The sequence below is a fragment of the Microcaecilia unicolor genome, chromosome 2, assembly GCF_901765095.1.
Source record: "Microcaecilia unicolor chromosome 2, aMicUni1.1, whole genome shotgun sequence".
NCBI lineage: Eukaryota > Metazoa > Chordata > Amphibia > Gymnophiona > Siphonopidae > Microcaecilia > Microcaecilia unicolor.
Window position 1 is genome coordinate 387,930,351 of NC_044032.1, and position 26,220 is coordinate 387,956,570.

The following is a 26,220-nucleotide window of genomic DNA, read 5'->3' on the forward strand; positions in this document are numbered from 1 at the left end:
ATTCAAACAAACCCTCACAAACAACAACCACCATATCTCAAACAATTAATTATTACCTGAATTGGTTATTGCTCTATTTACCATTAACTTTCTCTTTGCTTCATGTACAATTTCTCATTCATAATAGATTTTCTAAATGTTAAACATCCATAGATATCCTAGTATGTTTATGATACTGTATTGTAAAATTGGATTCTTACAACAAATTACTTTCTCATGCATTATTCTTTGTTATATATCCAATACTGTTTATTGTAAGCCACACTGAACTCAAACTTGTTTGGGATAATGAGGAATATAAATGTCACAAATAAATCCTGACGTTAAACTTTAAAAGGTCTTGGGAGGGTCAGCAAATAGACATTCTCCCACAAAACAGGGTACCCTGGATGGCACAAACACACACACTTTCTCTTTCAGGAAAGCAGGGTCTTCTAAGACTTACATCTAAACACCAGTTCAAGTTAAGGATGCCACAGCATTTTGTCACATGGTCAGGTAAATTCAACCCCATTTTAATACAAGCAGCCATATTTTGTACATATATATCAATAAGGCATTAGCATAATCTACTGTAGTACCCACATCTGCTTTTCAGCCTACATTCCATCACAGTTCCAAAGGTATCATGCTTCATGACACACAGAGTTCAATCCGGGGCTCTAGACTGAGCCAATCTGGGTTTCCCCGCCTATAGTTTTACCAATTAAAAATACTCCAGTGGAGAGACTTTTGTAATCCACAGAAAGCCTTTTATCGTCCTTTTAAAATCCAGATATTTTAGTCTTTAATTACTTTAGAATCTAGTCTTCTGGCCTTAAAACAGTTCTACTGGCAGAGCTCCCACTCCTGTGAGGCCTGAAGCCCACATCCCACTCCACAGTTCCTTCAATGCTGGCCTCCTGCTGGGCTAACTAAACAATTTTATATCTTTCACTCACAGGTTTCTACTTCCATATCCACCCCTATCGCTGGGCTATTACTTCCTCCTCCAGATACTCCATATCTTCTGGTTCCTCCCTGCTTCTCTTCTCCCTCTAACGGCTCCACAGTTTTTGTTTTAACCCATAACTGGGATAACCTCTCTCTCTCCAGCCTCTCCTTGGAGGCATGATGTATTGCTTTATGAGGCAGGGGAATTGAGCCTCCTTCTCTATCATGCCCCCTTCCTCTCAGATGGTGTAAATTGGTTCTTAGCACAGGGATAGGAGTCCAGAGACACACTTGTGGTGTTCAGGCCAGTTTTCCCTTTTCCTCAAACGTTTTCAAGGTTCCTGTTTTAGGGCTAGGAACCTGCTCCCTAAAGGGGGTTTTGGAGACTGCCTCATTACACTACCTTCCCAACACTGCATAACTACATGCAAATGTTCTGCTGTAATATACAGACTTAGGGTACTGTTGGGGGGGGGGGGGGAATGAGAACAAAAATTTTGAACAGATATTTAGGTTTTAAATAATATTACCAAGTTAAGTCACTCCCTGCAGGTTTGCCTCCAACTTTAACCCTAAGACTTCTCTAGCAGAGAAGCAGACTCATTTTTGATATTAGAAACCATTCTGCACTTTTTCCAGTTGCCTATGCCAAATAAAATTAGTGTAACAAAACATTGGACATCATACTCTCTAATTACAGATGCCAAGGCATGTACAAAGAATAAGAATTTGGGATGAAACCCTTGTGGCAAACCACAAATAAGTATTCACAGCTGTCAAACCTGCCTTCATAAAACTCTTTAGGATCTACTCTCCTGATCTAATTTAAACCGTCTACTAGAACCTCAACACCAAAGGAATTAATGCATATAGAATTAAACACCCTTTCTAGGTCCACAACAACCGTTGTAGGACCACTGGAATCCTGCGGTATGGGTGCCTGTGGAGTTTGACTTTGCTGAAGAAGTCAGCTCCTCAGGGCAAGGAGGAGAGGAGGTAAAAAATACTTTAACTTCAGGTCTTGGAAGAGACAGTAAGAATGGCTCTCTAACTAAAAAGCAGCCAAATGGAAGGGGGGGGGGGGGGGAGAGAGAAAGAACGCCCAGTACTTATCTTATGAAAAGGGCAGGAGAAACCCAAGCACAAACTGGAGCTATGAGAGAGGGGTGCCAACCATGCTATTACATCAGTCCCCAAGCAAGACAGGCTACATGGTCCCTCAGGTACCAAGGGGGGGGGGGGCACGGTGGAAGATCACACTCCCTTAAATGTAGCAACTCAGTAGAAAAGTGGTCCATGGGAAAGAAAGTGGGGTTGGTTTCCCAGAAGCTAGATGGAAGAAAGAAGCCCTAGCAAGGCAGAGGATGGGTTCCCAGAGGCAGGAGAAGTTTTATCTAGGAGAAGTCACCATCCTCTCAACATGCCACCAATAAAAAGTACTCTCTCTCACGGAGCCATAAGAGGTAGAAAGACAGTAAAGTGAACTGATGCCTTTATTAGCTGGCTGGAGAATGTACCCACAGTACCCCAAGAATCCATTATGAAATGTAGAAAGGGGAGCTGTGCAGCTGGCTTATTTGATTGATAGGTTTCACGCCTGTTCCAAGCAGTTTACCCGACTGGTTTGGAAAGACAGGCAGTACCTGGAACCAGAAGTCCGAGCTAACCTCAGCTTGTATGGTCTAAGGGGGAGATAAAAGGAAACGGGAAGAGGAATTAAGGGCCCGATGCACAAAGTTTACCATGCTGGCAACAATTGATTTATATCGGTTGCAGCTGGTCTAGCATGCATGTTATTTTGCGTCTAATGCACAAAGGGATTCAGCATCTTTTACCATTCTCTATAGCAGCTAGCGATAATCCTATTTGAATGCATTACAAAAGGGTTCTGTGCTGGGACTGCTGCTAACATATTTATAAATGATTTAGATACACGAATAACTAGCGAGGGTAATTAAAATGACACAAAGTTATTTAAAGTTGTTAAATCACAAGAGAATTGTGAAAATTTGCAAGAGGACCTTACAAGACTGGTAGACTGGGCATCCAAATGGCAGATGACGTTTAATATAAAAGCAAAATGATGAATGTGGGAAAGAGGAACCTGAATTATAGCTACGTAATGCAAGGTTCCACATTAGGAGTCACCAACCAGAAAAAGGATCTAGTTGTCATCATTGATACATTTAAACCCTCTTGCTCACTGTGTGGTGGCGGTTAAGAAAGCAAATAGAATGTTAGGTTAGGTATTACTAGGAAAGGAATGGAAAACAAAAATGAGGATGTTACAATGCCTTTGTATCACTCCATGCATCTTGAATACTATGTGCAATTCTGGTCACCATCTCTCAAAAAAAAACAAACAAAAAAAAAAAAAGATATAATGGAATTAGAAAAGATACAGAGAAGGGCAATAAAAATGATAAAGGGAATGGGACAACTTCCCTATAAGCAGCTAGGGCTCCTCAGCTTTGAGAAAACACAGATGAAGGGAGATATGATAGAGATATATAAAATAATGAGTGGAGTGAAACGGGTAGAAGTTAATCACTTATTTACTCTTTCCAAAAATACTAGGACTAGGGGACACACAATGAAGCTACAAAACAGTAGATTTAAAATAACATTTCTTCACTCGTGTAAGTAAACTCTGCGATTCATTGCCAGAAAATGTGGCAAAAGCAGTTAGCTTAGCAGGGTTTAAAAAAAGGGGGGGGTTGGCTATCTTCATAAAAGAAAAGTCAATAAGCCATTATTAAGATGGACTTGGAAAAATCCCCTGCTTATTTCTAGGATAAGTCGTAGAAAATGTATTGTTTTTGGGATCTCGCCAGGTACTTGTGACCTGGATTGGCCACAATTGGAAACATGATGCTGGGTTTGATGGACCTTCAGTCTGTCCTAGTATGGCAATGCTTATGAGCATACTGCCTGCAGCTCATCTGAACTCTTCCATCCGCCTCTCTCCCTTTCAGACAAACCTTCTTCCCACAGATACTGAAAAGGGTTACCGTTTCTTTACGAGCCCTAAGTAGATAAGTCTAACAAAAAAAAACAAACAGCTTAAACATTGCTTTTGAAGTGCTCTTCTACAGCCCATTACTATAACAGGCATTTCTAAACAAACTTTAGCATTTATCCCTCCTGTCCCATAACAGAGAATCAAAATGGTAAAATTATGCCTTACCTGCTGATAATTTTCTTTCCTTTAGTAGCAGCAGATTAATCCAAGAACTGGTAGGTTGTGTCCATCTACCAGCAGGTGGAGATAGAGATTACAAAGCTGAAGGCAGTGATACCAGACAGCCAAGCTCCTTCTTCACCAAGCAGAATCAGACAAGAAACCAGGAAGCCTTCCTCACCAACCATACAATACAGAAACTTGTCAGTCTGACTTAAGAGAAACCACGACTGCGATGGAGTCCTCTTCAGTGGGTTTTTTTTTTTAACCATCTTTTTATATATTAGTAATTTTCCATTACAGAACATCAACTCAGGCTAACAGAGCAATCTAGACATTTCGCATATAAGTCTTCAGTGGTTTCTGTTCTCTTTCCTCTCCTTTAAGTTTCCAAAAAAAAAAAAAAAAGACCAGGACAAGAACAGATAGGCAAAACAAGCGCTGCTGACAAAGGGCAGGATCCTGGATTCATCTGCTGCTTCTAAAGGAAAGAAAAGCATAATTTTACCTTCCTTAGCGTATGCAGCAGATGAATCCAAGAACTGGTGGGATGTACCAAAGCAATCCCTAAGTAGGGTGGGAAGTCGCCGATCGCCGAGACAGAACCGCCGCTGCAAAGGCAGCATCTGAATAGTGAAAGCACACCCGTTCCGCCCAAGAAGTAGATAGCAAACTCGTGAAACGAGCCCGGAATGCTACGGGCGGGATGCAACCTTTCCAAAAAATCTACAAAGAATCTGCAATCCAACCGGAAAACAAAAATCAGATCAGACCAGAGGGTAAAGTCCCACAGCAAGAACCAGCGACAAAGACAAAGAGAAGACCTGAACGCTGAAAAATATGCAACATCTGCAAACACTGGAAAGCCCTCTGAACATCCAGATGATGAAGAGCCATGCACTCCATGTGAAAATCCCCCTCCTGAAAGGAGGGAAGAAAGAGAGGCTGAAAAAGAAAAGCCAAACCACAGCTGGAAAAGAAAGAAGGAACCGACCGAAAGCAAGGTCACTCCAGACTCAGCAAATTGCAGAAAAAAAAAAAAAACAGCTCGGTATGGCTGTGCTAAGAGTTCAGACACTCTGCGTGCCAAAGAACTGGCAACCAAGAACATTGCTTGTAAGTTGCTAAGCGAAGCATTCTGCAAAGGAACAAAAGGAGTCTGACGCAGTGCTCGGTAGACAAGGAGCCCCAAGCTAGACTCCGAGAATAAAAATGAGGTTTCAGGGAGAAGGTCGCAGCAGTGGTGGAGCAAAGCACTCTGGGTGTCCAGCGAGACCAGAAGAAAACAGAAAAGAGAAGTCACCATAGGAAAAGCCTGCAAAGTGGGCTGCGTAGAAACAGAACACGAGGTCCTCTGCCCGCTCCATGGGGCAACACGCCCTGATGGCCACAGTCTGACTCCGAATCCCACTCTGTCAAGGAAGCAGCTACCGCCTCATCTTCTCCGATGGCACAAGCACCATCTAGCACGCAACATCCTCTGAAGTGCTAGAAAACGAACAGCACCAAAAGCAGGTCCAGGTGGGAGATCAGCTACACCGTCCCCTGTGCCATTCACCACACCGAAGATGGAAGGAGGAGGCAAAGGGCTCTCCAGTCCAACAGGCTCGCATCTGTGACCACCACCATCCACTGTAGAGGTGCCAAGGCATCCCTTCCACAGGGAGGAAATGTGAAGCCACCAGTTCATGTGCAGGCGTACCAAGAACAGCCACAGAAGACACTGCTGACACTCTTGGAACACAGGAGACCACCCACTGAGAAGCAACAGCTGTTCATGTCATCTAAGAGCACTGCCCAAAGCGTCCGCCACAGAGCCCAAGATATGAATGCATAGCCAGGCCCGAGGACTCAGCGCCCTGAGCAGACTGCGCACCCAAGTCTGAACCCAGATCCTCCAATCCCCAGTCAAGAAAAAAATCTTACCAGAGCTGTCTGGACTGGGACGAGGTGGCTCATTTAAAGGGTATCCACCCAGCTCAAGGATTTTGAGAAGACCCGGAAAGATAAACTCTCGGATCTCGTCTAGAGCGAGGTGCACTCTGATGCTGTCCTTGCAGAGAATGCCACAAAACTCTCAAACCTAGGAAAAGGTGAATGGAGCCAAAGCCATGCCAACAGGCAAAGCCTGGAACTGAACATGAGGGCTCAGAACGGCCAAACAGAGAAACTGCAGATGAGGGGACCAAAGAGAAAAGAAAATAAACGCTTCCTAAGGGAGAAGTGCAGGGAAAATCGAAGTCGCTCTGAATATAGCTAGCTGTCCAATATAAAGTGCAAAAGTGCAATAAAAGCCTTAGAGACACTGCAACAAACAGCAAGAAAGGGGTGCCACAGATACAGTGGAAGCTGGAGCTGGAATGCAATGGTTTGATCAGTGTCAGAGAGCAAAACTAGAAGAGCAGAGCTGCTGTGGGAAACCACCACAGGTAACCTTTGGCACTGTAGCCTAGTGTAAACTGTCCCAACTATGGAAAGAACTGCTTGTCAAGGCAAGCAATACGAGACAGAGGGAAGTAAAATATGCCCCATAGAAAAAGAGCAGAGGGCCACGGCTTCTAATATGATGCACAAACCAGCCTTAAACCTGTGGCCTTCAGGCTGAAAGCCAACCATCTTCCAGAAAAAAATAAAACTATTTTGCTGAAACTACTGCACCTGGAGCAAATGCCCCCATGACAGCACTGAGGTTCCATGGTTACCATGGAGACCAGAGCACTAGCCCCCAGAAAACAGCATGTAACATTTCCCACAGAAACCTGGAGCCAAAGACACTAAGACTAGAAACTCCCTGTAAAAGGTGCAGAAAAAAAAGAAAACAGCACCTGGTATTCGCAGACAGTCTCCCATCCAAGTAGAAACCAGCCAGGCCCAACCCTGCTGAGCTTCCAAGATGAGAGGAGGCACACTCAAGGGGGTGTGCTCATAGGCAAAGCCTGTACTGCCAGTATAAAAAGAGTTTCACAAAGGAAGGAGGGAAACTTCCAAGCAACTGCCCTCAGAGAAAAACTGAAGGGACAGAAAAGTCTGTAAATAAAAACACTAAATAGGCCCTTTCAGCGGCCCAACATACAAGGAGCCCTGCTCCGATGCTGTTCAATGTTTCTCACCACAGACAGTAAGGCCTATTGCTATCAATGTACCCACTTAGGCAAATATGGCTTTCCAGCTCAGGTGATTCTTGCTGCCTTTGTGCAGAAAGGGACTGCCCTGAAAGGACTCCCTCCGAATAGAGGAAGACGGGAGAAATGGACCCTACTGCTGAGCTAGAGAGAAAACATCCCCTCTTTGGGGCTGGGTCCATCAGAGGAGACAGGGAACAAGCCAGAAAACTCCAAAGGCTGAACTAAAAAGGAACTGTTAGCGCCCCTACCATAGCTACTGAGGCCAAGCTCCCTTAAGAAGAAAGGTTCAAATTAAGGGTCCCAGAGCAGAGGACATCCTGCTCAGAAGATACAGAAACAGCTTAAGAGTAGTTCTGTTCTTCCCTTGGATCCTCTTGCATAGTGGGTGCAATTTGAGAAGTATTTGTGCCACTGCCCCAGCTACATGCAAACAGTTTCTGACTCGACAGTGATTTTGGTAAAGGAAACCAAAGGCTGGAGAAAATAAAGGGGAATCCCCTGTACCAGTAGTCTCTAATGGAACACAAGGTCCTTTAGGAGAAGCCGCCCCTCCCCCCTACCCACATCAAGGCCGCAGGGCGAGAAAGGATCAGAGCTGGTATCAGGAGAAAAGAGGGCCGCGCCAACAAAAAGGCACGCATTCCCTCCATTTTAGTGTGGGAAAAGTCTGCTTGGGAGAAGGGGAACTTCAGCACTTCCCTCCCCAGCGTTCAAACATGCCACCACACAGAGTCCTGCTGCAGAGCATCTGCTACCGCAGCGGGAACAGCTTTCAAACGCCAGCGTTGCCCACATTAAAGCACAGTATCCCCGTGCCGAAAAGAAAAAGGCAGGGACTCACCGAACAGCAGGTATCTCCGAAGGAGAAGCAGAGTTCCACAGACTCAGCAGCCTGCTGCCTAATTGGCACACAGACTGAAAGCACAGCACTAAGAAAGGGAAACCTTGTACTGCCTGGTCCTGTCAGAAATCTTCTGTTTTTTTGTTTAACACCAAATGAAGGCAAAAGGAGCTCTCTTGGGGGGGGGGGGGGGGGTGTTTGTTTGTTTGTTTGTTTTTTGGGGGGGGGGTTAACTGGAGAGGAAGGCTAGAGCTCTAAAGACCAGGAGGCAAGGGGGAAAGGGTGAAGAAGGGACCCAGAAGACTGAGTATGCCCCCAAAGTCGGCACCACCAACCAGAAACCCCTAAACTCAACTGACCCACAGGACCCAGGAGTAACCCCAATAGACAAATCCAGGAGCTGCTGAAGCGCCGTCCATCACCTGCTGGAGATAGAGATGTACTGAGGTGAAGGAGGAGCTGGCCATCTGGTATCACTGCCTTCAGTTTTGTAATCTCTATCTCCACCTGCTGGTAGATGAACACAACCCACCAATTCTTGGATTCATCTGCTGAATAAGCTAAGAAAGTGACCCTTCCCCTCTAACAAACCCTTTCACACCGCTACACTTCTGCAGCCTTACTCTACCAGAATCCTCTCTCTTCTGGCTCTCAGTCAGAAATCTGTTATGAAGGGATTAAAACTTCCAAACCTGTCTTGGGTAGGTAAACCCCAGCCAGTCAGATTTTCAGGATATCCTATATAATAATTCTCACCTCCAACATTCTGTACTGCCTGGGACTGTGCCTCCCTCGGATGTGGTGCAGAAGGCTCCGTAGATCAGTCACACACGTCACTGGACACATTATGACGTGGTCGTAGCAGACCAACTCTGAGGGAGCTACGGTCCCAGACAACACAGAACGTTGGAGGTGCGAAGTTAGTGCTGCTGAAGGAAAATGTCGACCGCGTGAGTCCAACATAATGGCGCCGCAAACACCCCCCTCTCCTCCTTCTGTCGTTCCAGGACCTCCATTCCCCCACTATGTCGTTTCAGGACCCCCCCCCCCCTCCGGCCCTCCCCTTCGTAACAGCCGTTTGCTTAAAGGTTTTTACCTCCTGCACACAGGGATGATGCTTCACACAGCCTCTTCTTTCGCTTCTGTTTCAGCTGTTTCTGTGGTCCCACCCTTGAGGGCGGGACCACAGGAACAGCTAAAACAGAAGCGAAAGAAGAGGCTGTGTGAAGCATCATCCCTGTGTGCAGGAGGTAAAAACTTTTAAGCAAAACGGCTGTTACGAAGGGGAGGGACAGAGAGGTGGGGAGGGGGGTCCTGGAAATCCACTGGAAGGGTAGGGGCGGGTCCTGGAACTCGGAGAGGGGGGGGAGAGGCGGAGCGGGAAGGGGAGAAGGGGATGGGAAGAAGTGGCAGGGGTTTCTGCAAACTCTCGGTCTCACAAAGAGTATATGTATCGCACACATACTCACACTCGCTCACTGTATCTGTGTGAAACACACTCTCTCTCACACTCACTGTGTCTCACATATGCACTCGCACACACTGTCATTCTAACACACACACACACTCTCTCACAGACACACTCGCACAGTCACTCTCTCTCTCACACAGTCACTCTCACACACACACTACGAGGAAAACCTTGCTAGCGCCCGTTTCATTTGAGTCAGAAACGGGTCTTTTTTACTAGTCTACTATGAATATGCATGAGATAGATTTGGCATACCAAGGGGAGAAAGTATGGGAATCACTGGCATAGCAGGAGCTTCCCCTATCACACCACATAAGCCCTTTGAGAAGCATTCAATTTGATACTTTTACTTTTTTATAAAAAAAAAAAAAAAAAAAGCTCTTGGCAATCCATAAACAAACTCAGAAATGCTACTGTATCAAAGCTCATCCGTGTCCTACATAATAAAATATATCTGTAGTCAATCTAAACTGCAACATTGTATTCAAAACTAAGTGAACTAGAAACGGCAGAGTCTCTTTGCCATTCCGCATGGTATATTTGAACCTAAGTCTTGCTGAACAGAATAAAAGTCAGAACTTCTGTCCAACCACACTACCAGTTCCAAGTTCACGTATCACAAAATGCTTCAGCTATACCAATATGATCACCTCCATCCAGTGACTGGAATTCTCAGTTTATCAGCATTACTAATCATGTATCATCTAGGATCTGGGCCATGGCATGAATGAAAAAAAGGTCACAAACACACAAGTCAGTCTCTCTCTCTCTCTGTCGTTTCACTTCAGATCTTCTTATACATAAAGTAGGAAAAAAATAAAAAAAAAACTCTCAATGCTTTTAAGTAGTCTGTTCCGCTTCTAAATGGCTAAGGAAAATAAAGGCACTGCTGCTCTGGTCATGAACAACAGACCCTCCACTAGCAGATATGGAGAACGCCCTTTCCAGGCATGGGGAGTGGGTCCTACAGGCACATCTCAGTTTATATTAAAAAAATAAAATATAGATGGACAAAAATCAATTTTGTCCCAGTAATCGAGAACCAACGCCAGTGCCAGGCAGAGTTCTAGGGTCTGTGCCCTGATCATGGCTGGACAGATTTGGAAGGGCTGGAGTGGGGCAGTACATTATACCTTATGCTACGAGTTTCCTGTTGGGCAGATTGGATGGACCGTGGTCTATCTGCTGTCATCTACTTTGTTACTATGGGGCTTATTTTCAAAGCACATGGTACTTTGAATGTCTAAGTGCTTTGAAAATTAGCGTCTATGTTAGTTAAAACTAGTAGAAGAGAGCAAAAACCAGTACAAGAACAGGCACCAGAGACAAGGAAGCTCCGATTACGTAGTACATTATACCACAGCGACTGCTGTATGGTGCTTTAGAAGGTGGAAACTTCATGCTGATTATTCAACCACAACTTATATGCTGAACTCATAGCTGACAACTGAGAGGGGGAAGGAGGAGAATGTGCTTTCATGTTGCTTTTTAAATGAAAAACTTGAGGGGAAACAGTTTCTTAGTAACAGAGACAAACTTCCTTTATCTTATCAGGTGCCATCAGTTTTGGCTGAGAACAAGAGCCAGAGGTATTAAGGTTGTGACCTTTTCTGCCTATGGGGGAAATACTAAAAACTATATCATTGAATTTTAATTGTGGGAAAGCAATGGCCTGTGTCATTTAGCATGGCAGTAATGAATTTCACTCTGCCCTGTTATGTGCAAAACTAACCCATTCAGAGACTTGTCAAGCTCATTAAGGCAAAAATATTTCCTCCTTCAAACTCAACTTCCATTTGGCTAGAAGGATCCCAGCTGGCGTTTTGACTACTTTTTCCTGTTGTAGTCCCATAGCACAGTCATAAAATAAAATTAGCTATTAGCCGGCATATTACATGGACATTTCCATGGCTCAAAACCAAACACCCATACACCCACCCTTGAGTTGAGCTGGCTGAACCCATATCCTTAATTTTGCATGCCACATAAAAATACTAACAGTAACCACTTATGATAAGGCAAAGAAGAACCTAGCACATACCAGGTAGTGTGCCAAGCCACTCCAAGACGTTGTGCTGATCTCATCTCCTCTTTACACCATTACCCCAGGTTATCTTTTCCTATTAGGTGGTCACAATTCCAAAATGGGAAAATTAGGTTCTTACCATGATAATTTTCTTTCCTTTAGTCATAGCAGATGAAGCCATTACGTATGGATTGTGTCCATCAACCAGCAGGAGGAGATAGAGAGCACTCACAGTGCCTCATGGCCAGCCAGCTCCACTGCCTCTTCAGTATTTGAAGCTTCCAAAGCAGTATGGCAAACCGCAATGAGAATAACATGAACTTTCCTCACAGCGAACGATGGCCCCTTAACAAGGGCATAAACTCAAAAAAAGGAGGGAATGAACTCATCCTCCTGGAGGGAATAAACTCGTCCTCCACTTTGTATAAACGGAGGGAATAAACTCATCCTCCCAAAACATGAACTGGAGGGAATGAACTCATCCTCCTATAACTATAACAAGAATCCTGAAGACTGTTTTCCCGACTCCCCAAGGAAGGAATATAACTTCAGGAAACAAGAACAGCACCTAAAATCTGAATCACTGCAAGACAATCATACAGGGAGGGCTCCATCTGCTATGACTAAAGGAAAAAAAATCATCATGGCAAGAACCTAATTTTCCCTTCCTTGTCATCAAGCAGATGAAGCCATTACGTATGGGATGTAACAAAGCAATCCCTAAATAGGGTGGAAACAAGCCACACCACTCGCTAGCACCTGTGCTCCAAAACGCGCATCCCTCCTTGCAGCCACATCCAGCCTGTAATGTCGGGCGAAAGAGAGCTTAGAAGCCCATGTTGCAGCACTGCAAATCTCATGAAGAGATAGTGCTCCAGTTTCCGCCCAGGAAGAGGAAATCGCTCTTGTAGAATGTGCCTTAAAGGCTTCAGGCGGAGCCCGGCCAGACAGCAGATATGCTGAAAAGATAGTTTCTTTGAGCCAACGGGTAATAGTGGCTTTAGACGCTGAAGACCCTCTGCGAGGACCTACAAACAGCACAAAAAGATGATCAGAAGTCATGAAAGAATTTGTAATTCGCAGATACTGCAACAGAGTCCTGCGCACATCGAAAAGGTGCAACTGCCCAATTGAATCTGGAAACTCCTCCTCAACAAAGGAGGGAAGAAAAACAGGCTGGTTTAGGTGAAACGCTGAAACCACCTTAGGCATGAAGGAAGGCACGGTCTGAACCGTGACCCCTGACTCTGAGAATTGCATCTACAGGACAGCGCCTGGAGCTCTGACACCCGTCTCGCTGAGGTAATGGCCACTAAAAAGACAGCCTTCAGTGTCAAATCTTTCTCTGAAGCACGCCGAAGCGGTTCAAAGGGAGCCCCCTGAAGGGCCTTCAATACTAACCCCAGGTTCCAAGCTGGACAAGGTGCCCACAGGGGAGGACGGAGCCGAAGCACCCCTCTAAGAAACCGTGCCACATCTGGATGAGCAGCTAAGGACACGCCTTCAACCTTGCCACGCAGGAAGGCCAATGCTGCCACTTGCACCCGCAGGGAATTATAGGCCAAGCCTTTGTGTACACCATCCTGCAAAAAGTCCAGAATTGGCGAGACAGGAGCCCACAACGGAGAAAGCGCTCTTGAAACACACCAGACTTCAAACTGGCGCCAAATCCTGGCATAAGCCACAGAAGTGGAGCGCTTACGGGCCTGCAGGAGAGTGGAAATTACCTTATTTGAGTAGCCTCTCTCTCTCAATTGTGCCCTCTCAATCGCCATGCCATAAGACCAAAGCGGCAGGCGTCCTCCATGGCCACCGGATCCTGTGACAACAGGTGCGGAACCAGAGGTAATGGAAAGGGAGCCTCCAACAGCATCTGTCGGAGGTCCACATTCCAAGGCCTCCTGGGCCAATCAGGGGCGATGAGCACCACTTCTCCTGGATGCAGCCGAATCCGCAGGAGCACTCGCCCTATCAAGGGCCACAGAGGGAAGACATACAGCAAGCCCAGGGGCTAGGGTTGAGCCAAGGCATCCAACCCGGCAGAGCGAGGATCCCTCCATCTGCCAAAGAACCACGGGACTTTGGCATTGGAACTGGTCGCCATAAGATCCATCACTGGCTTGCCCCATTTGGCACATATCTACAGGAATACATTGTCTGCTAGTTCCCACTCTGCTGGATCGATCTGATGCCTGCTTAGATAGTCAGCTTACACGTTGCTCTGACCTGCAATGTGAGCTGCTGACAGGGACTGTAGATGCAGCTCGGCCCAGTGGCAAATTTGTTCGGCCAGCGCGGCTAGAGCTCTGCACTGAGTGCCGCCTTGTCGATTTATGTAGGCCACTGCTGTCGTGTTGTCCGACATCACTCAGACAGCCAATCCTTCCAGGGTCACTTGAAAGGCCAGAAGAGCCAGAAACACCGCATTCAACTCCAGGCGGCTGATAGGCCACTCAGACTCGTCGGGCGTCCACAGACCCTGGGCATGCTTCCCCCTGCATTGTGCGCCCCAGCCCTTCAGGCTGGCATCTGTCACCACTAGGCACCAATCGGGGAGCGACAGCGGCATTCCCCGCCGCAACATGCTGTCCGAGAGCCACCACTCCATACTGAGGCGGGCCGCAGGGAGCCAAGAAAGTCTGCACTGATAATCCTGAGATACTGGAGACCATCATTGAAGTAGAGAATACTGTAGAGGTCTCAGGTGCGCTCTCGCCCATGGCACCACTTCCAAGGTGGCCGTCATCGATCCCAACAGCTGGACAATGTCCCAAGCTCGCAGGCGGGGCATCCTCAGGAGCAGACGGACCTGATTCTGAAGCTTGCACCGTCTTTGCTTGGGAAGAAACACATAGCCCGAGGCTATGTCGAACCTGGCCCCCAAATATTCTAGAGATTGCGAAGGGGTCAGGTAACTTTTGGCCATATTGACGACTGAAACCACTCTGGCTGTAGCTAGATTACTCTTTTTCTGAGTCTGCTCTGATGAGCCAGTCGTCGAGGTACGGGTGAACCCAGATACCCTCTCGCCTGAGAAAGGCAGCTACTACCACCATTACCTTGGAGAAGGTTCGGGGAGCTGTGGCTAGGCCAAAAGGCAAGGCCTGAAACTGGAAATGTTTTCCCAACACCGCAAAAACTTCTGGTGCGGGGGCCAAATTTGGTATGTGCAAGTAAGCTTCTTTCAGGTCCAGAGACGTGAGAAACTCTCCCGGCTGTACCGCCGCAATGACGGAGCGCAGGGTTTCCATGTGAAAATGTCGCACTCTTAAGGACTTGTTTAGCTCTTTTAAGTCCAGGATCGGGCGAAAAGACCCACCTTTTCGTGGCACCACAAAGTAAATGGAGTAGCGGCCTAGACCTTGTTCGGCGGGAGGCACTGGGGTCACAGCCCCTATCTGGCACAGACTGTGCAAAGTCTCCTCTACCACCGCCCGTTTGGCAACAGAACCGCATCAGGACTCCACAAACACATCTCTCACCGGGGCATCGAATTCTATTCGGTATCCATCTCTGATCAGGTCCAAGACCCACTGATCTGTGGAGATTTTGGCCCACTCCTCGAAAAAGAGGGAAGTCTTCCTCCGATGACAGGAAACGAGGAGGGGGCTGGCGCACCATCACTGAGAGGGTTGCCCCTAAACTCCAGGCCTTGAACCGGCAGCTGCGGAACATTTGTCCGAGCGAAAGGAGTTTCTCTGCTGAAAGCGGGCACGCAAAGTGAACCCAGCAGCACGCCATGGGCGGTACCTTCTAGCTTCACGGAAGCTAGGTCTGTAAGAGGAGTGGACCGCCTGACCCTTAGAGGAAGGCTTCAGCCTATCTTCGGGCAAGCACTGAGGTTTGGAATCCCCCAGGCCTTTAACAATGTTTTCCAGCTCCTCACCAAACAGGAGAAGGCCTTGAAAGGGCAACTTCACCAACCTTTGCTTAGAGGCCATGTCCGCCGCCCAATGTCATAGCCAAAGAGTGCGGCGAGCCGCCACTGCTACAGCCATTTGTTTAGCCGAAGCTCTGACAATATCATAAAGGGCGTCAGCCAAAAAGGACAAGGCCGACTCCATCCGCGGAGCCACTTCAGTTAAGGTCTCCGCTCCATCACCAGGCTGTTCCACTGCCTGCTGTAACCAAGCCAGGCAGGCTCTAGCAGCATAACAACTGCATGCAGACGCCCGAACAGTGAGACCTGCCAAATCAAAGGGCCGCTTCAGAGCTGAATCAAGCCTGCGGTCTTGAATATCCTTCAGGGCAACACCTCCTTCAACAGGGAGGGTAGTTCTCTTTGTCACAGCCGTGACCAGGGCATCCACTTTAGGAATTGCAAAGCGAGCCAAATGTTCCTCACTCAGAGGGTATAATTGCCTCATAGCCCTGGCAACCTTCAAAGGTCCCTCGGGGCCAGCCCATTGAGCCGAAATAAGCTCTTGGATGGAGTCATGCAAAGGAAAGGCTCGAGCAGGCTTTCTGGTACTAGACATCCTTGGATTAACAGAGGAGGCCGTGCCACTCCCAGGATCTTCAATCGAGAGGGCTTGTAAGGCATCTGAAATAAGCGCTGGCAGCTCCTCACGGTGGAAAATCCTCACCGCAGACGGATCCTCAAGCTCCTGTGGCAATTCTGCACCCGACTGGCTCCCCAGCCCAAGAAGTTCAGCCAGACCCCTCAGAATCCTCATAGCCTGACCACTGGGGGGGGGGGGGGGGGAAGGGGGGTGCGCCACACTCAGAAGGGGAATTAGCCCTTCTGCGTTTATCAGGAGGATAAGGAACAGGCAAAGCCAACTCCAAAAGGCCAGGATCCACCGGGGTGGCAGGCAGAGGATCCGAAGAACCCTGTGGGAGAGCTCTTAAGCATGTATGCCCTATGCAGCATTAAAACAAAATCAGGGGAGAAAACCGCTCCCTGACCGCCCCGGATCCTGCCCAGGGCTATCAGCTCTATTATTAGCCTCACTCAGAGGACCCCCCCCCCCCCCCCCGGATTCAGGGCTCTCCGTCACAACGGAGGCTGCGCCATGTGGAAAATCCAAAATGGTGTCCGCTGCCAGCTCAGAGCACAAAAGATCGCTGCTTGCCATGCTCGGGCCGGCTCTACCGTCTGTACAGCACGAATTACAGAGCCCCGCTGCTGATTTGCACTCGCCACATTTAGAACAGCGCTTTACAGTCTCCACAGCCATCACCAAAAACGGCGGTAAAATTCAAAAGTGGTGGTTTGCGCCAAAAACGTCCCGATCGTGGGCCCACCCCGGAGGAGTAAGAAAACACTGTTACCTCACTAGACTGAGTATGACAGCTCCGGTCCTGCAGAAGAATCGCAAGAAAAAAACCTCTTTTCCAAGATCGCTGCGCCAAAGTGTGACACGACTATTTATTTATTTATTTAATTTTTTAACGCTGTGAGGAAAGCAGAGGCAAAAGAGGTAAATAAAAACACTCCGGAGGCTCAGATAAGTGGGAAAGGCGAATCAATGTGCCTGCATCCACTGAGTGGGAAAGGCCAGGGAAAAGCAAGCTAATATGTCCACATCCACGGGGCATGGGTAAGGCAGGGAAAGGGCTGACCTATGTGCCTTCAAAGTGAAGCTGCTACAGCCTCTAACACCCTGGCTAACAACTGGCAAGCCAGGAGCCACCACCTGGCAGATTTTTGATGGAGCTCGAAGAAGCTGCAGCCATCCTGCTTGGGGAGATAGAGAATACTGAAGAGGCAGTGGAGCTAGCTGGCCATGAAGCACTGTGAAAAATTGAGTGCTATCTCCCCCTGCTGGTTGATGGACACAACCCATTTGTAATGGCTTCATCTGCTTGATGACAAGGAATTAAATAATTTTGTATTTAACCCCCAGGGACAAAGACAGAAGAATACTCCCTCCCACATCTACTCGGACTCTCATTCACTGAAAGGCATCAGGCAGACCCCAAGACACAATGAAGCACTGCTGTATTATCTTTCTACCCCAAGCACTGTAAGCTGACTTCTAGATAAAATACCTTTTGCCAAGCCACACTTGTGTGTTGTATTATTGTGCTACAAACCCTTCTGCCCCTAAGAAGTGAATCCAGGACCAAGAAAGGCACTCAGAGCCAGACAAAAAAAAACAGGGTGACATCTGACCTCTGGCGGACATCTTACTTCTTACACCCACCACCACCAAAAAAAAATGCCCTATCTTACAAACTGCTCTTGTACCCAAAACCTAACTGTCCCACCTCCAAAATCTACCCCCTCAGCAACTGGCCGCTACCTCACATACTACCACAACTCCCAAAAACTATTACGTGTTGGTTTTCTGTATCTTAGTGATAGTGATAGGGAGAGCAGAATAGATGAGAGGGGAACAGTTTTAAAAATGCAATTTCTTAATCACTATAGGTTGGGTTTTTTTGTTTTTTTTTACTAAAGCTTAGATTGAGTTATCTGTAGCAGAGTCCACAGGAATAAAATGGGCAATAGGGCAGATAAGCTAAGCTTTAGTAAAAGATCCCCTATGTTACCTAAGCTGCTGGAAAATACTTCTCCCAGATAGATTCATAGATGCATTTTTTTTGTGGACCTTCATTTCTTTTCTGTCTCCCTTCCCTGACATGCAGAACTTCACATATACAGCACAATAACTTCATCCAGCTCACAGACAGACATATACACCCATGTATGTAGTAAGCTTGAAAAGAATTGCATGAGCAATACTTCACATTCTTTCCCCATTTGTTTTTTCTTTTCATTCCAATGAAAGTTGAAAAGAATTATACAAAAGGGGTCAAATGTAGTGTGTCTGGGAGCAAACAAACGTTTACAGAGTGGGATGAAACTTGGCATGGAGAAGGGTATATCAGACCAAGGGTTCCAGAGAAATAAGCTACCCCAAAAAAAAAATTTTTTTTGGCCCAATGCATTTCCATAAAAGGAGGCGTTCCAACTTCTACAGCATATAAATTTAACATACAATAAGAAAAAAAAAGGAAATCCACCCTTTAAACTGCCTCTACCTGTTCTCTACCCTCCCAATCCCCAAAACTACCCCCAGCATCCTGCAAAATAATTCCACCTACAAAACCTATCCCTTGCAACTGCCCCAACACACTATCTATATAGCCATTTTTGGGAGTGATTATCTGGAAGCCCAGTCCAATCTGACCTTTTTTTTTTTTTAACTCATGTCTTTACTGGTTTTCCCTACATGCCAAGTTTCATCTCATTCTGTAACATTTTTGGTTATTTTTTTTTTCAGCGACAGACATTCTTGGCCACTTTTGTACAATTCTTTCCAACTTCCGTTGAGCTGAAAGACTAAAACACATTTAAAAAAAAAGATATAACAGAAATTATTAACTACAAGAATATCCCCTCCACCCATCTTTGCCATCAAGCCCCGTCACCTACCATATGACAATCGACACATTCTTGAGATATATTTGTATACAATGTAGGCAATGCATGCAAATAGATCTCATGCATAATTATTGGGGAAATCCTGAAAACCTGACTGATCACCACCCTTTAAGGGCTGAGGTTGGACACCCCTGCTCTACCAACTCACTGCCACGGGAACAAAACCGTTTTGTTTTTGATGTTATAGAGTAGTGGTTCTTGACCCAGTCCTTGGGGCAAATGCAGCCAGATAGGTATCTAGGATATCTATAGATATCTATACTGAATAGGCACGAGATCAATTTATATAGAAAGGAGGCAGTGCATGCAAATCTCTCATGCATGTGTGCTGTAGATACCCTGAAAAGCAGACAGATGGATGTGCTCTGAGGACTGGTTAAGAACCACTGTTATGGTGGGTGATCATCTGACAGCCAGTGATCACTAGATAGTGTGATTCAATATTATGATCCACGGGAAAGCGAGTGTTCATTCAATAGTGAGTTTTTAGGAGATTACTTACTAATAAAGTGATGGGCACATGATCAAAAGCAAACATGGGTGCTAGAGGTCAATAGAGCTGTACTAGAGCCTGCGTTTGCTCCCACCCAATGATCAGAGCCAGCGAGCACATGTAACAACGCAATTGCCAGCCCTGAACGCAATAAGCATGCAAATTAATGTTAAACAGGGCATTATCTATTCCTCCCCAATGCTCAGCAGGCAGCACATCAAACAAGGCCCCTGTTCCCACAGCAAATCCTATGCCAGCTCAGAGCTTGTGTTAGGGTTTGCAGAGCCCTGTCCAACATGCATCTGCATGCTAGCAGGCCTCCCCATCCCACAATGGACAGAGGACCCGACAACCCACTGGTGGTCTAGTGGCCCCCCCCAACCCCACTGACAGACCACCACCTAACCTCCCAACAGAGGCAAACCTGATCCCCCATAAGCAAACCCAACCCCCCCCCCCTCCCGGACCTCCAGCCATCCCTGGTGGTCTAGTGCCCCTGACCCCCCCCCCCCCCGTGTACCTCAAAATGACAGATAAGGGAGTATAGTACTCTCTCCTCCTTCCAGCACTGCCACCAAAATGGCAGTACCCTGCCCTGCATATCCTGGGATGTGTTGGGTGGGGCTTACCTACCATATGCATTGGGCAGGGTGCCACCATTTTGGAGGCACTGCTACTCTCTCTTCCATCGTTTTGAGGTACACAGGGGGGGGGGGGGTCAGGAGGGTTGCTAAACCACCTTGGGGGTCAGGTTTGCATCTGTCTGGGGGGGGGGGGCAAGTCTGCATGCTATCAGTTTGTTTTTTTTTATTATTTTTTAGAAGTCTTTATTGAACATTGTTAATTCTGAACACAGCGTACCTAACACATTCGCAACACAAATTTGCACATAGCAATGTGCCAGTTACATAACAAAGAATACACAGTTAAGTTTGCCATGCATAATCAAATACAGAATATACTTCAACTTTTTGATTATGTTTTATAAGTGACCTCCCATTCCCTGCCTTTCGCCCCCCCTCTCTCCCCCCTCCAATTCTGCATGCTATCAGTTTTGATCATGAGGGCTTTAAATCCCCACGCTGTTCCTATGCTAATTTTTCAGCACTGCTTAGAACAGCACAGGGAATTTGAACATCGGGACAGGAATGCTCTTGATAAAAACATCTGACTGGGTTAGAAATTGGTTGACTGGTAAAAGGCATTCACTATAAAGAAAAGGATGTTACTAAAGGTGTGCTGCAGGGATCTGTTTTGGGGTCTGGTTTAACATTTTTATAAGTTATATTGTCTGGTAAAGTTTGCCTCAAACCTGCAAAAGCATAGATATCACAGATAGTGTAGATAACATGATCTAGTGAAACTTGAATAGTATGGAATTTGGCAGCTAAGATTTAGTGCTAAAAATGCAGGACTGTGCATTTGGGTTGCAAAAAAACTAAGAGAGAAATACAGTATAGGGAGTGAAGCCCTTCTGTGCTTAAAAGAGGAGCGGGATTTGAGTGTGATTGTATGTGATGATCTTAAGATGGCTAAACATGTAGAAATGTTAATGACAAAAGCAAGAAGGATGCTTGGGTGCATAGGGAAAGGAATGACCATCAGCAACAAGGAGAGCCTCTGTATATGTCCCTGGTGAGGCCCCCATTTCAAAAGCTGTGTACAGATATTTAAAAAAAAAAAGTTATCAATAGGATGGAATTGGCCCAGAGGGCAGCTACTAAAATGGCCAGTGCTCATCATAAAGCGTATGAAAACAGAGAGAGAGCGATCGATCTCAGTATGTATATACTTTGGAAGAAAGATGGGAAAAAGGGAAACAATAGAGACCTTGAAATACCTCTGTCCCAAACTAATCCTATGAACCCATCTACCGAACACATATCCACTTACATTTTCTCTATCAATACTCTGTAATCCATATTATTATGTAAGCCGCATTGAACCTGCTTTGAGTGGGAAAGCGTGGGGTACAAATGTAATAATAAATAAATAAACAGAAGGTGGTCCTCTTCCAACTGAAAGAAGGACCTTGAACGAAGGCACATAGGATGAAGGTCAAAGGGGATGAACTCAGGAGTAATGTAAGGAAATACTTCTTTTATGGAAAGGATAGTAGATGTGTGGAATGGCCTCCTAGTGGAGGTGGTGAAGACAAGGACTGTATCTGAATTCAAGAAAGCATGGGACCAGCACAGACCACTTCTAAAAGGAGAGGAAAGGATTGTAGAGCTCAGCAATTGTATAGTCAGGTGGATGGGATAGGTCATGTGATCTTTATATGCCATTTTCTATGTTAAATATTTCCTAAAAGAAAGCATAGATTCCCATGCCACACATGACATGGGAGAGCAGTCCATAGCTCAGACCACCACCACTGACAATTCCTTAGTCTGTCACCTCACTTCGCAAACCATTTCAATAGCTGGAACATAAGAGCAGGGTATGTTGTGAAGATCAAAGACATCTGATCAATTTAACCCTCAAACTAGGTTGTAAACACCAGTGGGTCAATATTTAAACTCTACATTAAGCTTTCTTTTTTTCCCTAACCACCACCCATGAAATTTAAATTATATGCATCATCCAGCGCGGATACAATATAAAGACCAGAACCAGTATAGCTAGAGACTACTGACTTGACACTATGGAAAGTGACAATATTCAGTCACTTTCCATATTAAGCCTCTTTGCTGCCTTAAATTAAACCACATAGCTAGATGGATAGGGGTGGCTTAATACTGCTACTAGCCATACACTTAGTGCTCTCCATTGCAGCATTATCCAGACAGGACGCATCCAGCTGCTACACAGCAAGGCAGCAACTCTATAAATTGGCACCCCAGTGCAGTGCAAGGAGCACTAATTCAATAAGAGCATCAGGGCACCCCAATGCCATTACAGAATACTAGCACAAATCTGAATTAGTGTGCGAAAAAGATGGGAAGTCTAGGACGACACACTTATGCCTGTCGATCAACATACGCATTTGACAGTATTCCTGCCTATGCGCCTTCCACATGCATGTCCTTTTAAATTGCATGCTATGTCACTTACACTTGTGTTTACAAAACAGAGCTTTGGGCAAGCATGTGTGTCAGATGCACCTAAATGTAGGTGTGTCTTATATAGAACTGCCTTCCATGTGCTTTGGAGTATCAGGCCACAGGATTTTAAAATTCCATCTCCCTTTCAATAACAGACAATGTAGCATCACCAGTCATAGTTGCATGCTCTCCCTGCGCCTTACATTTGTCAGAAAACATGCAACCATATTCTGAACCATCTGCAAATTTCCAAATTAATCTATGAGGAAGAATAATGTACAAAGCACTGGAGTCATCAGAATACTTATTATATAGTACACTGCACTACTATCATCCAAGTATGTCTGTGACTGTTTTACCAATCTAGTCTGTAGTAAGGTTTCATCGATCTTTTAAGAAGTGGCAGACAAATAATCCTAGCATCCTGTGACATGACAAGCATTTTTTGCCTGCATTTTCTCCACAGCTGGAATTTCCAGAGAACTGTTCAGCATTAACAGTTACCACAGCTCTAGAAAAAAAGTATCGCCAAAGGTCAGGACACATTCGCAATAAAGAATCCAGAAAAGCAACTGTGTGCAGTTTTTACTTGAGATCCCACCAGCTGAACATTTTCTGACTATGGGAAATTGCTATGGAGAGACCACAGAAGCCAAACTACACAAGTGAGTCATCACCAGTATTTAATTTGTTCGTCCTTAAGGGACCTATTTTGGGTGGGGGGGGAAGGGGGAGAAAACGTTCTTGTGTGAAACTAAAGAGTGATATCTCCAGCCCCCCAATGCTGTGCTTCTTCTGTTGCTCTCCCGCCCACTCATATCACACTGAAGCTTTCCCTCGTGGAAAAATAACTGTTTTCCAGCATGAGAGCTAATTGCATAAGACCAAAAAAAGGGGGGGGAGCCAAGGTGTAAGTGGGGGGGGGGGGGGAGGGGAGATCACTGGTATCTACTGCAGATGACACGGTTGTACATATATCTCATATAAAGCAATGCAGGAAGCCGCAGGCGAGTCTGGAAAGCTGCGGTGCTGGCTTCCTTCCTCTGAACCCGAGCTGGTAATTATAAAAGGGGGGAGGGTTGGGGGGTCCTGATTATCTCCTCTCGTCGTCAGTCACACGCACCCTTCAAACGGCGCTTGTGGGCGTACATGCGAAGGCATCCTCCAGCAAAGCCTTCCAGCCGAAGAAGCTAAGAGACCATGCAGTCCAAAGCCTGAGCATAGTAGACCTTTCGTGCCAGCATCTGCATGCCGGTAACCAGAACATCTGAACGAGTAGAATTTTAATTCAGAACGTCCACGTTTTCCTGAACCAGGCGCACACGTGCAGTGCATTATAAGCAGTTCTCTCCCCCACCCCCACACACACGCATTATAACTTAAAGAAAAACGGGAACTCATCCTTAAAATCAACACCTTTATGTTACATGTTTCTACTCAGATGTTGCTATACTATAGTCACCTTGACACGATTACGTTTTTTGCTTTCACTGCTTGACTCACATACATTAAATCCCTCCTATTATAACGGATATATACCGGGAAAAGTACACGAAGGGTTAGGGAAGCAAAAATAACATCCCCAAGCGCCCGACAATCCCTGTATGGAGCTACACCCATACCCGCCGCCCTTCATGACTACTTGGCTCTATGGAAAACGGCTCCACTGCAATACACGCTGTGCCTATGAACCCCAGCAGCAGCCGTAGGAAAAGGTACAAGATACTCACCGACTGCCGGTCCAAAGCCACAGCCATAACTGCAATGGAAAAAAAAAAGACCTCCGCTACTGCTTCCTGGTATTGCCTCCCTGCCACTGAATCCTACTCTCTCTGTGCCTCCGCACTCTTATTATAGAAAGATGGCCTCCTCCTTGCCCCTCTGGACCGGCCCACTCCCTCCTCAGTGGGGAGGAGCTCCCACCACTGTCCTTCACATAGAAGGGGCTCACACTGTGAAGTGGCCGGGGAAACGTGAAGCCTCTCGGACTCTGCTGAATCTTCTTTTCAACATTCAAATAAAACATATATAGTAGTTCTTCTTGCACGCGGTGGAGGGACGCAGATAGGTACTTCAATCACAGAAAAGGGACAATCCATACTTTTCCTGAAGTGTGGGGGGTGGGGGGAAGCTAAACAACAACAACAAAAATCAGAAATCAATGGGAAAACAGGACAGCTTGCTTAAACTTTGCAAAGAAGTGGGGTAAACTCAAGTGTACCTTCTCAGCTTGATACTATGAAAAACCTGCTTGGTAGGGGTAGTGTTATTAAAGTGGTCTAACTGCAAGGGTAAGGGATACAATTAAAACAAAAACACAGAAACTCAGCTCAAACTGTCACCTTCTGAAGTCTTTTGAAGGCAGAAGGGCCACACACCAACATTCACACCTTAAACTATCAGACAGAAAAAAAAAACCTAATATAAAAACAAACTCATAGGAATAGCAAATTACTACAGGTAAAGACAATATGGTCTATCCAGTCTGTCCTTCATCCTTAGCACATAAGTTAGAGAATGAGGCATGGACAAAGTTTGGCCCTTACCCTGTGGGCACTGTCCTCATCTGCACAAGCCTTGAATATTTGTGATTTTATATTTAAATCTTTTTATTAAACTATACAAAGGAACAATATTCTGTACCACTGTTATTATGGTTTTCTATTTGTGATTTATAAACAATGAGCATATAACCCCCCACCACCGCCACCCTCTAACCTTCCAACCCCAACAATATCTGACTTCTACTACCCCAAGGAACCCTAATCCACCCTTTTAAAATGTCCGGGGGGGGGGGGGGGTACATTTGGAGAACTTATGGGAAGTGCTAGGTAAAATCCCTAGACAGTTAAAAAGTACCTTAGGAGATTTGACCCTCCCCCCACCCCCACACACATATACAGTTATGTTGAAATGGGAAAAGGATTTAGAACATAAGAGCAGCCATACTGGGTCAGACCAATGGTCCACCTAGCCCAGTATCCTGTTTACCAAACAGTGGCCAAGCCAGGTCCAAGTACCTGGCAGAAATCCAAATCGTGGCAAGACTCCATACTACAAATCCCAGGGCAAGCAGTTGCTTCCCATATCTGTTTCAACAGCAGACTATGGACTTTTCCTCCAGGAATTTGTCCAAACCTTTTTTAATCCCAGATATGCTAACTGCTGTTACCACATCCTCCGGCAAAGAGTTCCAAAGCTTAACTATTCGTTGAGTGAAAAAATATTTCCTCCTATTTGTTTTAAATGTATTTCCATGTAACTTCGAGTGTCCCCTAGTCTTTGTACTTTTGGAACGTGTAAAAGTCAATTTACACCACTCAGGATTTTGTAGACCTCAATCATATCTCCCCTCATCCACTCTTTTCCAAGCTGAAAAGCCCTAACCTCTTTAGCCTTAAGGGTAGTTCATACATCCAGGGATTGGAAATTAATTTTTTTAGACATTAAATTTTTTGTTGTTGTTATATTTGTACCCCGTGCTTTCCCACTCATGGCAGGCTCAATGCGGCTTACATGGGGCAATGGAGGGTTAAGTGACTTGCCCAGTGTCACAAGGAGCTGCCTGTGCCTGAAGTTGGAATCGAACTCAGTTCCTCAGTTCCCCAGGACCAAAGTCCACCACCCTAACCACTAGGCCACTCCTCCACATAGGCTTTTGTTTGTGTTTTGGTACAGGAAAATGCATACAAGGTGGAAGTCTTTACATC

The 26,220-nt window shown here is 46.0% G+C and overlaps 1 protein-coding gene across 1 annotated transcript in view; it reads right to left on the reverse strand.

Moving 5' to 3' along the window:
• LOC115462094 (septin-11-like) overlaps positions 1-24,354 on the reverse strand; it is a 155,376-nt gene extending 131,022 nt beyond the window's left edge. The window contains exon 1 of the mRNA XM_030192133.1: positions 24,241-24,354. Coding sequence (XP_030047993.1) covers positions 24,241-24,267 — 27 coding nt within the window. The 5' untranslated portion in view covers positions 24,268-24,354. The remainder of the gene's footprint in view (positions 1-24,240) is intronic.
• Positions 24,355-26,220: the final 1,866 nt, after the last annotated feature.